Source organism: Brienomyrus brachyistius, chromosome 11 (genome assembly GCF_023856365.1).
Source record: "Brienomyrus brachyistius isolate T26 chromosome 11, BBRACH_0.4, whole genome shotgun sequence".
Classification (NCBI taxonomy): domain Eukaryota; kingdom Metazoa; phylum Chordata; class Actinopteri; order Osteoglossiformes; family Mormyridae; genus Brienomyrus; species Brienomyrus brachyistius.
Genome location: NC_064543.1, coordinates 1,026,112 through 1,041,526, shown reverse-complemented (window position 1 = coordinate 1,041,526; position 15,415 = coordinate 1,026,112). Strand labels below are relative to the sequence as shown.

Below are 15,415 nucleotides of genomic sequence, written 5' to 3'. Positions count from 1 at the left end.
ACTTAGGCTGGGGCAGGCGGGGAACACAGTCTAGGAGCATCGCCGAGGCAGCAGTGTGCAGCTCAGCGGGCTACAGCGGGCTACAGGGCTGTGCCGGTGATTGGAACATGCCAGGTCAAATTACAGACTGGGGCCGCTGTTTAGCTCTTATACAAGGCCCTCCCCCGACAATTGCTCCAAATATTGTTTGACTCTGCTTTCGCAAGAAAAAAAAGATTTTTAATACCTTTTTTTAAGGTTACTTCAGATTCTGTTTTGGTCGTGAGCCGCAAGGTGCAAAGTGGGATTGTATCCACTGGGCGGAGCTTCCTCGGATTACTAACGGATGGGTCACATTTACAGAGAAATCCAAGGCGCCGTCTGGACGGGACACAGCCCTCTGGATTATCAGACACCATAACCACAAAGCGAATGTGTTATAGAATAAAATGTCACTGCATGCCTTGTTTTTAAAGTAGGTCACTGTACAGTGTTCAGAGAAAACCATTTTCTAAATAGATGAGAAATTTTTCTATAGAAGATTTTAAAGTATTGTAAAAGGTAAAAAAAATTGACCGTTTCCGTTTGCTTCTATGATATGCACATGAATGCAACCCGTAAATACAAGTTCTTGCGTAAATTTACATAGAATTTCAGATGATTATTAGACGGTGCTTTTATTCTCCTGAACACCAGGAGGCGATATGGTGCCACAAATTCCGAAATTCTTGTTATCGGGAGCAGCTTTACTGTTACTTTAAGTCATTTCAGCGATTACTCATATTTTACGGGTTTAACCTTCTATAATCCTGATGGTATTCTGTGGACTACGTCATCTTAATAACGTAATTTATCTTAAACTGCATTAATTTTTAGTTTTAGGTTTATTTGTAGTTTAGCGACTATCACCCCTCCATCCATTCACCATCCAGGAGGGAGGGGACACGTAATGCCGCCCCCCTTCATTTAAATTATTGAGTTTTCTCGACCCCCCCCCCAGTATCACCCTCGGCCGTGCACCCACCCACTCGTCCAATTGCTTATTAGGGGCAAGGTAGCAGAACTAGCAATCATCATTTAAAATGCATCCAATCAAAGTATTCCTTATCAAAATTAAATCTGAATTAAACTGAATACATGGAGGCGCTTTAAAGTCTCAAGTACGTGTTACGGACGCAGGGCGAGCGTGAGAAACGCTGAGATCAAAGCTGTGGCGATATGAAGCAGGTAAGCAAAGGGAAGCGGCGGCGTGTGTGTGAGGCAAGGCGAGGGACCGCAGTGAGATCGCGGCTGATTGAGGTCTGCAGACCGCTGCTGCAGCATTAAAACGTAGCTAAACTAGTGCATAGCTGCGTATGTGTGCGTGGAAGTAGGACTACTAGTAACGTGTAAACTTTTTTTTTTTCTCTGAAAGAACTGAAATAGAATTAGTGCACTAGGTCAAAATAGCCAAAATTGTGGACGCTCTCTAAGTGTTTAAACTTGCGGAAAATAGCAGTAAATAACTAATTCGGTTAGATGTTTGCTGATGAAATGTTCTCAAAGATGGGGGTAATTAAACGGCTCTGATGCTGAAATTAGGGGGCTGTCATCCTACTTTAAGCGGCGTCGCTTGAGGCCCCCCTCCCCATTTGTTTTTAATGCTTTCCGGTGGGGACCAGTACTGGGTGGTGGGACATTTCAGAAGTGCCGTCTCCGCCAAGGTCCTGTCCTGTCATTACAAAGGTTATGTGGGAACAGATTTTTATAAAAGTGTAAAACTTGGATTTATGAAATATTTTTGGCTAGTCTTGTAACTACAACTGCCCTGAAAAATGCTAAATACGTCCTTATCTGCAAGGCTATGTTGCTCTTTCCTAAAGGTGTATCTATAACAGTGTCTGGCCAGTGTTACTGAAACTTAAGATGAAATTTCCTCCACAAAAAAAAAAAAAAATAGCAAGCCGGAGTGAAATGAGCATTTCCACTGTTGGTCTCCAACGCATAAATATTTCAGCTCATTCCTATGGTACAGCATTTCAGCCTTGAAGCAGCTGTAGTGAAATAATGTTACCTTCGGTTATAATGTTACCTAATTGCGGTTAGGGGCACCTTGGTGCTTGAGCACCACATTCCAGGTCAGTGGCTAATCGTTCGATTAGCTCCAAGGTTGGTGGAGGTTTCAGAGAGATCACTGAACAGGTGCAGTCCCTCCCCATAAGGGCTGAGAGATTAGGAGTTACGACCGATCTTCTCTTGGATGTACCTTCTGACCGATGGAGTCCGAGGACGATGACTACTGCCACGCCGACGCGTTTGCATTACTGCCTGATTGCCAGAAGTGTCAAACCTAAAAGTAAAACAAATCACATCATTTTTTTTTTTTTTTACTATTTGAGGGTGATATTTCTATCGTGTTTGACAAGAAGAGGGAAAGCTGTTACAGCGGAGAGAACGAATCTCCCTGGAATGTATCCTCGCGTAAGAATAATGTTTAATGCTGAGCAGGTTGGACGCGCTTATGCGCAGCGGATCTGCGCAGACCTCCCCTGACTCATCAGCAGGAACTGCTAAAATGAGGCCCTGAACATTGGCTCTCTCATCCTCTCAGTCTTGGCTAATGCTAAACGGCTCTCTTGTGGACAGCCCCCATCTTATTGACTCCCATTGTAAAACGTCCCCCCCCCCCCCCCCCCCCCCCCCGAGGTTAATTCCTGCTTTTCCCATCTTAGTGACTGACCTACACAGTCAGTTCCGCCCCTGTGAGCTATGGGAAGTGTGAGCTGTAGGAAGAGGGCTGTCATTTGTCATAGCAGCCTTTTTGCCCGCAGAGAGTAATTCGCTTAAGGCTGTCTGTGTTTAGTGCTGCTTTGCCAGAAAAATTATATTGTAAAATAATAAAGAAAAAAACCCTTAATTTATAACTTTTTAACTATGGATGAACCTGCTTTCTGTGTGTGTTGTTTGACTGACTGGGATTCAAGTTTGCCTGGTTAAGAGCTGCATTTTATAAAACCCTATTTGTTTGTTTATCATATAATGTCTGCGTCACTCTTGTGTGTAGAAGTTTCATAATGTGTTGGGTTCTTCCTGCTCAGTGCAGATGTTTCCATGTCTGCTGCTGTCATCAGCTCAGTACGTTCATGGTTAGTGGCGAGCGCTGCGGCTCGGATGCTTGTGTCTTATGAGGAAGTAACTGTTCAGTGATCATAACTGAGTTCTAGAAACTTCTACCTCTACGCACAGTATGCCGATGGTGATGCGCTCTTACTGTCAACTAAAGGTGAGGCCAGCCAGTTATGTTTATCTGGAAATGATGTTTTTGCGACGTGTGTGGAGTTTGCATGTTCTCTCCATGTCGTCATGGGGTTTCCTCTGGGTACTCCGGTTTCCCCCCGCATTCCAAAGACATGCTGAGGGTAATTGGAGTTGCTAAATTGCCCATAGGAGTGAGTGACTGGTGTGTGAGTGCTCCCTGCGATTGGCTGGCCCCCCATCCTGGGTTGTTCCCTGCCTCGTGCCCATTGCTTCCGGGATAGGCTCCGGACCCCCCGCAACCCAGTAGGATAAGCGGTTTGGAAAATGGATGGATGATGTTTTTGCGAACCTGTATCTGTTTTAAGACGAATGACTAACGTTCTCCCTTTTCCAGGGATTGTACCACGGCTGTAAAGTTATAGAGCAGCTGTCAAGTTGGGTCTTTTATTTTTCAACATGCTGAAACGTGATGTAAGATCAAACTACTTACTCCTCAAAATTGCTCTGGCAGAGGTTCAGTCTTTCCCTGATGCTATTAGAACAGGGTAGTGTCAGACTATTGGCTATAACACGTGATTGTGTTTCACTTAATCAGCCGCGGAGTAACCGCAGGTGGGGAAAGACCCATCCTCTGTCTTTGAAGCTGCATCTCACACATGCAGGTTCAGCTCTGTCACTTGGTTGTTTATTGTAATGGAATTCCGCCCTTATATTAAAACAACCAGTTTCTCATTGACTTGAAATGTCCATCTCTCTCAGTATGGTGTTGGTGGTTTAAATTAACCCAGGGTTTTAGCTTGCACTACACTAACAGGAAGACTATTCCATACTCTAACTACACGCTGTGTAAAGAAGTGTTTTCTCAAATCCAGTGTAAAATGTTCTCCTGCTAATTTTCACCTATGGCCACGAATTCTTGTATTTGAACTAATATTGAAGTAACTATTTGGTTGAACAGCATCCGACCTGTTATTATCTTATATACCTGGATCATGTCCCCCCTTAGTCTCCTTTGCTTGAGACTGAACAGATTCACGTCCTCTAACCTCTCCTCTAAGACCAGGAATCATTCTTGTAGCCCTACGTTGAACCTTTTCCAAGGCAACAATGTCCTTTTTAATATAAGGTGACCAAAGCTGCACACGATATTCTAGGTGGGGTCTTACCAAGGAATTGTATAATCTTAGCATTATCTGTTGTCAGAAAGTTGTTGGTTCAAATCCCAAGATCAGCAAAGTGAATCTCCTGTTGTGCCCTTGAGCTGGGCCCTTAATCCCCAGTTGCACCAGGGACTGTCTGACGCATGTATGTCTCTTTGTTAGATCCTTGGTACAAAAGCGTCTAATAAATGAATAAAACACAGTTGCAAGGTCATTCTCTTTCAGGCCCTTGCAGTGGCAGTCAAGTGGTATTTTTGGACTTTTGGATGTAACATCCCATATTTAACTCGGGTGCCTGAGAGCATCTGATTTTTGTGCCAGTAATGAACTTGACGTGACATTATATTAATACCTCCAGCTGCATGAAATGTGAAGCAGCATCGCAAAACACAACATAAACCCGCAAGATGACAGGATGATCGCTTTTCTGCCTCAGTGTTGCCACCGAAGGTGATTTGGAGATGCCGGTGTTCCAGCCACAATGTACCGTGAAGTGCATGCGAAGTGTGGGCTTCACAACAAAGCAGACTCTCCTGTCAGCCCCTCATCCCTGTTATCTAAGCTCGCTATCCAGCTTGCTGAGTGTATGTGAAGAGGGTATTGAAAGCTAGTATTAAAAATCAGTATCGCGGAACCAAAGGCAGCAAAGGCTGCTTTTCTCTGCTATGATGGAGAATTTGAGAGACCAGCTGCAGCACAGGAGCAGAGAGCTTGGTCGGGTCCGGCAGACGGGTCCTGCAGACGGGTCCGGCAGACGGGTCCTGCTGTCCTCCTCCAGCTGGACGTTTCTGGCACTGGTGGTAGGTGCTGCCATCTAATTTGTTTGTGCACTTGGTTCCTCTTTGGCCAATCAAGTGAGGTCTGTCCTGCAAATTATGGGCTGGAGTACCGTGAGGAAACCTGCAAAGCACATGGAGACCCCCAAAGCTCCACGCACAACTGGGGGGAGGTATGAGCTTACTGTGCTGGGCACTGACTCACAGTATGTGGTAAAGTAACAAAACCGGCCCAGCGTCCCTCAGACGTATAACATGGACAGTTAGGTCAGTGAAAGGAGCATCTACTGCCGCAGTGTCGCGGCAGAGCAGAGTAATCAGGCACACGTTGTTTGTCTTTGCTTTTCCAGGACTTTTGCTCAAGCTTCTCTGTGTATAATGACATACATGTGCAGCAGACACTCCTTGGCTATTGTTTCTCGCGCCTCTGGGAGGCGGCTTGCACAGTGGGGGTGGCGTCCGCCTGCACTGCCTGGTCTCCGTCGTGTGCCGCCAGGGAAACAGCCACTAATGGCACTGGTGGTTAGATGTGGGGGATAACGGAGGGTGGCGGCGACCCCAGGCTGCGTAAATCAGAGGACAGAGTGAAGCACAGTGCGGGGGGGGGGGGACAGGAGCACTCATACTCGCTGCAATGGGGATCATAAATATCATGGTGGGCGAGGGCCGTGCGACATGCAGAAAGCTGCTGTGATTTATTATGCTTCCTTTATAATTTATTAAAATGTCCAGGGATTTGCCTCCTAGCTGTGCTGCTTGCAAATACATGAAATAGCTTTTGGTAGCCTTTGTGTCTCAGCATTGTGGCTTTTCCTGAGCCACCGTGCACTGGAAGACGGCATCGGTGCATGGGCCCTGTCCTTGTGTGCGCTAAGCAGCTGTGCAGCATAAGGTGTGTGCTGTGTTGCATGCCACGGGCCGCATGCCGCAGGAGTCCCTGGTCAGGCCATATTTTATGCTCCAGTGCATCCTGATTGCACTATAAAACTGTCTACTGTTTGACTTCAAAATATAAGCACATGACTTGGTGATCATTGAGTTTAAATTAAATATGCAAGGGGGGGGGGGTTAAACAGGAAGTGTTTCCAGCTGGAAGTAGTGTCTAGCTGCAAGCCCCACCCTCCCTGTCCCTCTCAGACCCCTCCTTGTCCTGCCCCTCTCAGCCCCCACTCCTTAAGCTCCACCCCTTCCAGTCCACGTATGCGCAGAACAGCTCGCCACTCTCTGCGCCCTTTTGCAGGAGTTATGCATGCAATGTAGATAATTACATGGCTGAGACGCATGTTTTTCTTGAGGTTGTGCTTTTTTGAATCGATGTTTTCAATAAAACAAAGCTGTTGCATATGCAAGGACTATAAATGATCATCATGTTATATTACTTCAGTACTATTTCAGTCCAGCTGTATTTGATGCATCCAAGAATGAATAATACAATAGACGTTTCCAAAGCATTATACCATTGAGAATGTGGTAACTAAACTAATATGCAGAACGCTTCAGGTTTTAGTGACTCATAAATATCTAGGCAAGACATCTTAGGTAACGGATGATATCGATAAAAACGTTATCTGCCTTTTATCGTGCACGATTTTAGGCTTGAACAGTACGATGTTATCCTGCTAATAAGTGCTGGCCAATTTCACCACTGTCACCGGTGATATTACAGAAGTATGTTGGTTATTGATCAATTTTTCCGATGCAGACTCGGAGACATGAGCAAAATATGTATTTAATGCATTAAATGTAAGGTACAAAAACAATCCCATCTGCTTAGCTCTTGCTCCGCTCCTTCTACCTCTTTTCCTGCACGTAACTTCCATTAGCGCCGGTGCTTGTGGTCAACCAATCAGCAAGCTATGGCTCTAAGCGTCAACCAATCAAGCTATCACTAAGTGCTTCCCTAGTAGTTTGCGTTAGAATAAAAAGTACTTAGGCCGTGTCCGAATTCAGGGGCTGCATTATCGCTCGTGCCTAGGATGCACCTTGGGAACATCTCACACAGCTGCTGAAGAACTCCATCCTCTGCCCTCCATGTTAGACACCCTCATATGGGATTGCTTTTACAACACAACAGGAGAGAATTATCTTCAGTAAAAATAGACAACTATGGGATAAATCTTGGTTTTATCTGCACCTTTATTGTATGTCACAAATTGTTGAGGGTGAAGTAGCTTGCAAAAGCAATTCATCTCATTGTAGGGCATCGTAGTCTCCCTGACTACAGTAACAGTGTCTTTCTCCGAAAACACATTTAAGGCACAAATGGAAAAAAAATGGCTGGACGAGTTGCATTCATTTGGTGCCGCTGCTGTTTTTGACTTTTCATAAGCGGCACCTTCAAATCCCCCAATGCACAGACACCCAGTCATACGGGGCTTAGGGCCTGTGCTATCAGATGTACTAGATTGCCTCTGTGCTTCTCCATCTCCAGAAGAGTCTTGCTGTTTGCTCATGCTACCCTGCATATCATCCCAATTCCTCCTTAGCACAGTTAGCATTATATATCTTGGTGGGGGCATTTATCTAACCATTAGTCAGGAAGAATGAGCTCATGCAAATGGCTGATTAAGTCACAGAGGAGCCAGTCTTTGTAACCAAAGAAGGGAGTAACGCGTCTTTTCCAGCTCCATCCCTTTGAGGGTCTGACATCCATGGAAGCCACATTTCATTTTGCTGTCACAGCTGGCTCTCGTTAGCAGTGACCTCATTCGTGTGGCTAATTAACAACTAAAGTTAGGTTCAAAAGCGTAACTATCCCTGGTGTCAGATGCTCACATCCGTATAAACTCACACGGGACCCTGTCTGTATGGTATTAACCTCAAACATTTAGTGACCACCCTTTAAATGGTGACTCATTACATTTTCAAACCAGCATTACAAAGAATGTGGTTTTGACACAACCAGCCTGGCTTCTGAGGACAGATTCATACGGGACCAGCAGTGAACCCTCCTCTCACAGGAAACACATTTCCATGCACTGTAATGTTCGTCTGACTCATTTATTCAAAACGTCATTCTGTAAAGCTGTATCTGTCACATGCAGTTAATGAGGATCCGTACGTGTAGCCTGAAGGTTCTTCTTTCATGTCGCCCCCACACAGTCACTGCAGGCCCTTTGCAGTGCTGCTACCGAAGACTCAAATCACAGGAACCAAAACACTGCTCTTGTTCTAAAGAACAAAGTCACGTTTAGACGAGGGAACAGCTATTTATCTGTGTGCCTGGGAAGATAAACATGAGGTAAAATTCGGGGATAAAGTGTGTTTCTGATCTGAACCCGGAGCCGGGGTTGAGACTGGCGAGGCGGGGGTGCTGTTTTGCTTCAAGCTCGTATCGAGGTGAAAAGCTAAAAGCTGATTTAGACTTCTGTGTAGAGTCTCCCCCATAGGTAGCTGCGTAGCCTGTGCTGTACCCTGACACATGTTACGTTTCAGGGGAGGTGCGGGTCAGGCTACGGCACAGCCTGTGTCACAGGCTGCAGCCCAGGTTATGGGACACGCTACAGGCTATGGTGCCGGGTACAGCACAGGCTTCCCCACAGGCTATGGTATGTGGTACGGCACAGGCTACGGCACGTGGTATGGCTCTGGGTGCAGCACAGACTATGACATATGGTATGGCACAGGCTACGGCACAGGCTATGGTGTGTGGTATGGCACAGGTTATGGCGTAATCAAATCTCTGAATAAGCCCTGGGGGGGAGGTTAGTTTGGCAGTAGTATGCACAGGCTGTACTGGAGTGTAGCTGCAGCGGAGGGCACACACCGAGGCTCTCAGGGTTCCCGATCCGATAAACGGGTCGTGTAGGAAGGCAGGGATACTGTAGACCCACAGTACTTTGGCTCTGGTGCTATAAACCAAAATGGTCACAGCGCAGCGGCTGGGGGCTGCTTTCCCGTCTCCAGTCCGCATTCCGTTACTGCTCCCCCATCTGCTACAGAGCGGAGACACTTTCGGGGAACCCTGCCATCACTCAGAATTCCTGTAGCATTAACACCGCGGAGGGAGGAGAAGAGCATCATGTCGTACTCACGGAGGGGGGGCTTAACACGGGCCCCTCTAGCATGCGAATGTAATTATACCTCATTCTCCCTCAATTAATGGGTACTTTTAGTTTAACATCTGCAATCCAGGATGAAAGTAAACATATTTCACACTGTTTTAAGTAATGAATGAAAAAAAAAACATAACTTACTGAAAAAGAAAATATACAACAGCACAAAAATGGAACAGAGTTGAGAAATCAGCAGGTTGCACTTAAAGCTACTGTCAAAATGTTAAATAGCTGAGGAAACTCTATTACTTAAAAACACTCTGCTGGGCAGGAAGGTCTAATCCAATCATGTGAAGCTTTCTGAAGTCTTGTAAAACACTTCCTGCAGACATTTCCTCCAGACTGATAAAATCCCAGCAGACCTGCTGATGCTTCAGTTTTCAAGGCTGTCAGGCCAGACCCCGGGGGTCCGGCCGTGGGCCAGAATGGTGCGCTTCCTACCAGCACTCTGGGCCTCCAATGGACGCCCTCCACACTGATGCCCTGTGCGGGGGGTGTGCAGTCCTGACTGACCCACCGGTGAGATCAAACGTGTCGGAAGGGATGAAGGGTGGACGAGGGGCTCTTTGCTTATCTGCTCCAAGCATAAATGCCAGTCCCCCAGAATGGTCTGTTTGGGTCTTCTGGCTTCCCAAAAGCATGTCCATCCGTCCATCCGTCTTGTTGCTGGTCGTCCCTCGTCGTCTTCTCCAGCGCAGTTGGTCTGATGAATAACGTAAGGCTGCCTAAAATAGCATCAGGTGGACTTCCAAGGCACTGGAAGTTAAGAATGTCACCAAAACCATCGATGCAGATGTTCAGCAGAATGACATTCTGTATGCTCTTTCATTTTCCACAAACAACCCTGAGCAAAAACACTTTGTAAACATAAAGTACATCGTTGGCTTAAAACAAAGTGGCATATTTGGAGCCCCCCCGTTTTCACCCAGCCAAGCCACTCTTCTTATCTTGTGCTGCTCGCTGACTGAATCCATCCGAATCTTCCACCTCACACACAGAAACGGCAGCGATAGCAAGTCATACCTAATGCAAATGGCAAGGTAGCTGTCTGGTTAGCGGTGATGCCAAATTTCAGATGTCTTGTGCTCTACAAAATGCTCAAATCAAACGTGTGCAAATCATACTGTCCACTGTATTGATGATAATGACTGATTAGGTGAGCTAAACTTTAAACTCCACCCATAAGCACTGCACAGTCCATCATTTTCTGATTACGGCTCCATTCACTGGCTCAGCTTGTTGCACTTTCATTGATTTTCAACAACATGGTCTATGGTTCAGCAAAAACAAAGTACTAAATAGGATGCATATTCTAAAATAATAAGTAAATTCACAAGGTATTCCTCAGAAATCTGCTTTGCATGAAACTGCATATAATCTTCTATGCAGATGTCTGAAGAAGAATCAATAAAAGTACAAGTTTACCCTTCTTGCACGCATTTGTAAATAAATAAAATTCTGAATATATGGATGAATGACAGGCACCCTTTCTCTTCCCGTTCAGCTACTCTTGGCTTTGGCAGAAAACGTGGCCATGTCGCCATTTATGAGTCTGATTTTTTTATAGCTAGTTATACAGTCTGTCAGTTACCTTTTCATATTACTTTAGTAGATTGTGAGTAAAAAATATGTACTGGTTAGCGTTCTTAGTATATGTGCGCCGGTCTCAAACACTCATGCTAGCGTATTTAAGAAAGGAGGCCGGCCCCGACGGGTCACTTTTTCAGACGGGACAGTCTCTGTATGAGCTCGCTCCACTCGGCCCGCTTCTGCGTAATATACGCCGGGGTGATGGTCTGCGGGCCACCCTCCTGCCCGGCGCTCTCGCACAGAGCCTCTGCGTTGCAGATGACGTACATGCCGCAGTCGTAGCTGTTCTGCTGTGCGGGAGTTGGCTCCTCGACGAAAGCCGCCCTCCTGTCAGCCGCGAGAAAGGACTCCAGCTTGCCAGCGATGCGGCGGGCGTGCAGGGAGTTGCTGCCACTCTGCGAGTCGTAGTGCGAGAATCGGGCCCCCGCACGCCGGAAAAGCAGCAGGCTCCAGTGCGAGCCGCCGGCCGTCTGGTGGGAGTTGTCGTTGACGGCCAGGAAGACCAGGCGGCGGGCGGGCAGGCCCAGAGGCTCCAGGAAGAGTGCCAGCTCCTCCTGGCTCGTGGCGCACTTGATGAACTGTGTGACTTCGGGACTAATGAAGCAGGCCGCCCCGTCCAGGCTCTTGAAGCGCTCTGTGGCAAAATACTCAAAGGCGAAGCCAATCACCTGGTCGTTCAGCCAGTGCGGCCCCTGCAGCAAGGCCACATCTGACCGCCTGAGAAGACTGTCCTGGTAGCTCAAGACCACAGGGTCCATGCTGCAGCATGCAGGGGGGCGGATGCACTGCCTGCGAGACACCAGCGACAGGAGCTTAGCTGGCTAGCGGCTGCGGTTGGATGTCAGCTACTAGACACTTTATTACATTTACCTTCACCTACACCGTTACTGGGATCACAATATTCACACAGCATGGTTTTATTCACTGGAACTTTATTTCACTTGTACTTGCTGTCAAATTACCACGAGCAAACTAGTCAACAGCGCATGCATTTTATATAATTATTCTGCTATACAGTCATCTGAGAGAAAACATGTAGCTGACCTAAAATTTTCAGGAAATTTTCCCCATGTTAAAATTTAAATTAAATGTGACAGAACGTCACCAAGAGAATCGCCCTCTAGCTAAATGTAAAATGATCACGAGCTGCTTTCATATAAAAATTCGCAGAGAGGGAAATTCTTGTTCTTCTCCCCAGAGCAGGATACCGCAAATCGATCCTCGATCCCTGTTTCCATAGTCAATGTTTTCGATTCCGATTTAAATTCCTTTTTCAGGAAGTCCCGCTGAGGTTATATAGTGTGAATTTTAATCTTGCTGCTTTTCAGCTCACTTTGACAGCTAAAGCATTCTTTTGTAACTATCATGCGGCTATAATGACACACACATTTGTTATGTGCCATTTGATTACATGGCTTTCAGTTCGGCACGCATAATGAAATGAATGAATACATTTATCTATTGACACAGGCTAAACCTAAATTCACAAGTGGATGTTCAACACGGAAACATTACGCTTGTTGTGGCTGTGGTTTGTTACGGCTCATGCTGGCTACAGTCAGCCGTAACGGGCGGTTTGGGAACATTCTGATATCCCAATAATTTACACCAGAGAAAACTGCTGATAAGACCAAGACTGTCTGTCGGCTCCATCAATGCGAACTGGGACATGTTGCTGGGAACACACTCACGGCACCAGCTCATTCAAAACATCATCCGACTGTGTGTATGACCAGAAGCAGGCAGAAACAGCATATGCTAGGCAGGTCTATAGTCCTATGGCTGCAGACCTCTGCCATCTCCACTGTGGGGCCGGAAACTCCACTCCTGACCTAGACATGACGCTTCTAAAGAGTTCAGTTAGCTGGATTATTGCACTAATGTCATCCATCCATCGCTACTGTAGAGGTCGTGATTCTGTGCCCCCTACTGGTGGCATATCCTCCGTTATACAGAATAATACGATATAATGGTAGTGAAAATAATAAAGGATAGGATATTATCATAGTACATTATTATGGTTTATTATTAGCAATTTAATATTATACACATTTATAAATATCAAATTATGCTAAGTTATAATAATAATACTATAATAATAATAATAACATCTTTTACTACTACTTTCTTTCCATTTCTTTTCTTTTTTTTCTATCCAATATTTCGTCTCCATTCCTGAACTTTGCATAACATCATGTCCGGCCCAGGAGTGTAGATCACGTGATTTCCGGCCCCACAGTGGAAAGCCACGGTAAGGCACAGGGCAGTACTAAAGCAATCTGACTGGAAAGAGGGTCTTTCTCATTCTACCGAACTGAAACTCGAAGGTGTTTATTGCTCTGTCCCTGCAGAAGAAATACTGTACAGTGATACCGCTGATCACTGATAGATGCAGAGCACATAATTCCTTGCTCACACTTTGCTTCATGTTATTTCACATAGGGCGGTCTCAGAGAAAAGTCATTTTAAGCATCATCATCGTAAAATTACGCACTTTTAGTAGCACACCGAAATTACATATCTAGCTGCCTAATTTCTGTCCCAAACATCGGCAAAAGCTTCTCTCTCATTCAAAACTATTCATTCTCAGTTGTCGCGAGTATGGGCATATGACATGTCGTCATCAAGCTAGTATCACATTTAGCTCCGCTACTTAAGCAACTGGATAAACAACTGCATTGCGGATTATAACTAGCTTATCATGTAAAAGTAAACACTGATACACCCTACACAGTTTATGAAAAGTTGTGGTGCATCCTCACATGCTCAGCAAAACCAGGCTCAGTCTCGTGATCCCTCTTACCTTGTGCACACACAGAATAACACAAGCTTAGGAAATAGCAGCGGCTCTTCATTGCAGGCTCCAGACGACGGATGCCGTAAATCGATTTTGGTTGTTTTACGACACAGACTTTGCGACGGCGTTGCACGGCAACTGCTGTTTCCCGCAGTTTCTCGCTAGCGCCCCCACCGTCGAAAAGTGTAGCGGGAGCGCGCAATGCTCGAGTATGAGCGCTAGCACTGATTAGTAGAAAAGCCCTAGGAGTTGTGGTAGGCGTGAGACGGGGGGACAAGATTGGGGTTTATTTCTTTCTTTTTTAAAAAAAAGAAGTGGGGGAGTATGGTTTTTTGAACTCCGCAGTGGTAAAGCCCAATGGGAATGGTGTGAGCAGAGATTACCGTGTCGGGAGTGAGGGGTTTTGTACGGCTTTTCCCACCGCTGCATTTGCACTCCATCCAAAGAGAGTCCGGCGGCGCAGAGGCAGCATTCAGCCGGGAGCTGAGGTAAGGCTGCCCCCGTCTGAAGTTGCTCACTGTCTTCCCTGTCTGAATGGAGGGGTCTTTTTTGCGCAGCAGCCACGGCTGGGCTTTTGCTCTTGAGCACCGTGCGTGTACTTTTCTGTTAACGACCGGGATTTCTTCGGCTGCGGTCCAAAGTTACAGCCGGGCTCGGTCCGGGGGGCAGTCAGTCCAGCTAAGCTCTCCTTGTCGTGGCGGTGTCGGTCCGCCTGGAGAGATGAATATAAACAGCGAATTCGTTTCCAGTAATGGTGTAAATTTACGCAAATGCCCACTATTTGTCATACACTAGTGGGGGGGTATGTTTTGCTGAGTAATTAAGGATATCAGTTAATTGGGCCGCCAGACGCTTAATTTGTGCCCTTTTATTCGTAGTAGCCGTGAGCGAGTTGCGGGGCCGAAGCCGGCTATGTGTGTTTGGCGTGGAAGCTGCCAGACCCGCGTACCCGGGCGGGGTGAGCAAGGTAGCCGGCAGCTGTGTTGGGACGAGAGGCAGAGCTCCGCTTTCGGCTCACTGTCTGTCCGATTTAACGCCGTCAGCGATGCGCACTGCTGCTCCGAGCGGTAACAGTGTGCGCTTTGTCGGGGGGTGACATTTCCATGCGGCGTTTTGCATCGAGCTTCCGTTATCCCTTGGATGTCACATACACGGTGGCGATACTGGTTATACTGGTGGCGTTTTCCCCAGTGCCGGACACTGGCGCATGTGTTTAAGCCCCGTGTTCCGGGCTCGGTGGGACACTGCAATGCAGAACTTCGTCGTGGCTCTCTTGAGAGTTGATATAATATTCGGGCACATCGTCCTGATGTTCGGTTGCATCAGGATTGTGGGACTGTTCCAACCGGTTGTATGGATGTCATCGCCATAATTGAATCACTTTCCTGTTGCATTATGTTATTAAATACCTGAATACTTCTTACCTCCAGAAATGTTACAAATGTCAAATGTGGTGCACAGCTTTGCGTGTTTGTCATTTACCCGTGACGAGGTTTTAGTTCAGGGGGAAGGAGTTTCAATTGACCGACGGTTTTTTTTTGTGCCGCTCGGCAGTTCCTGTCGGTTTAAAAGCTATTTACAAACAGCTGTAAAATCTTACGCTTTAAGTGTGGTTTTAATTTCCTCCTGCGTTTCACGTAAAACCGAATATAAGATGATCGGTGTCACATGCGTTAAGACTCAAATTAGTGTGTTTGCTTTAGTAACAGGATGTGTCATGTTTATTTAATATTACATATGATATATATATATATATATAAATAAAATATACACAGACACACACACACTAATAGGAGTTGTATTCTATGAATCTAAGAGCCG

At 46.3% G+C, this 15,415-nt stretch overlaps 2 protein-coding genes across 8 annotated transcripts in view; one reads left to right on the top strand and one right to left on the bottom strand.

Annotated features, from left to right (window-relative positions):
- Positions 1–3,133: 3,133 nt before the first annotated feature.
- The window catches only part of myo9aa (myosin IXAa), a 111,794-nt gene continuing 99,512 nt past the window's right edge, over positions 3,134–15,415 (top strand). For 4 of the 7 annotated variants that reach the window (XM_049030213.1, XM_049030212.1, XM_049030210.1 and 1 more), the window contains exon 1: positions 13,776–14,082. The gene's annotated coding sequence lies outside the window, so the exon portion shown is untranslated. Of the gene's footprint in view, positions 3,242–13,775; positions 14,083–15,415 lie in introns of those variants that run through there. The other 3 variants (XM_049030209.1, XM_049030211.1, XM_049030214.1) reach the window with 3 other exon arrangements.
- senp8 (SUMO peptidase family member, NEDD8 specific) lies at positions 9,704–13,677 on the bottom strand. Its single transcript, XM_049030215.1, has 2 exons — positions 13,601–13,677; positions 9,704–11,586 (listed from the first exon to the last, which is right to left on the bottom strand). The coding sequence occupies exon 2, from the start codon at positions 11,553–11,555 to the stop codon at positions 10,923–10,925; it is 633 nt and encodes a 210-aa protein (XP_048886172.1). The 5' UTR covers positions 11,556–11,586; positions 13,601–13,677; the 3' UTR covers positions 9,704–10,922.

Excerpts from the sequence above, each read along its gene's own strand:
- senp8 (XM_049030215.1), bottom strand. The coding sequence starts at position 11,555 with ATGGACCCTGTGGTCTTGAGCTACCAGGACAGTCTTCTCAGGCGGTCA.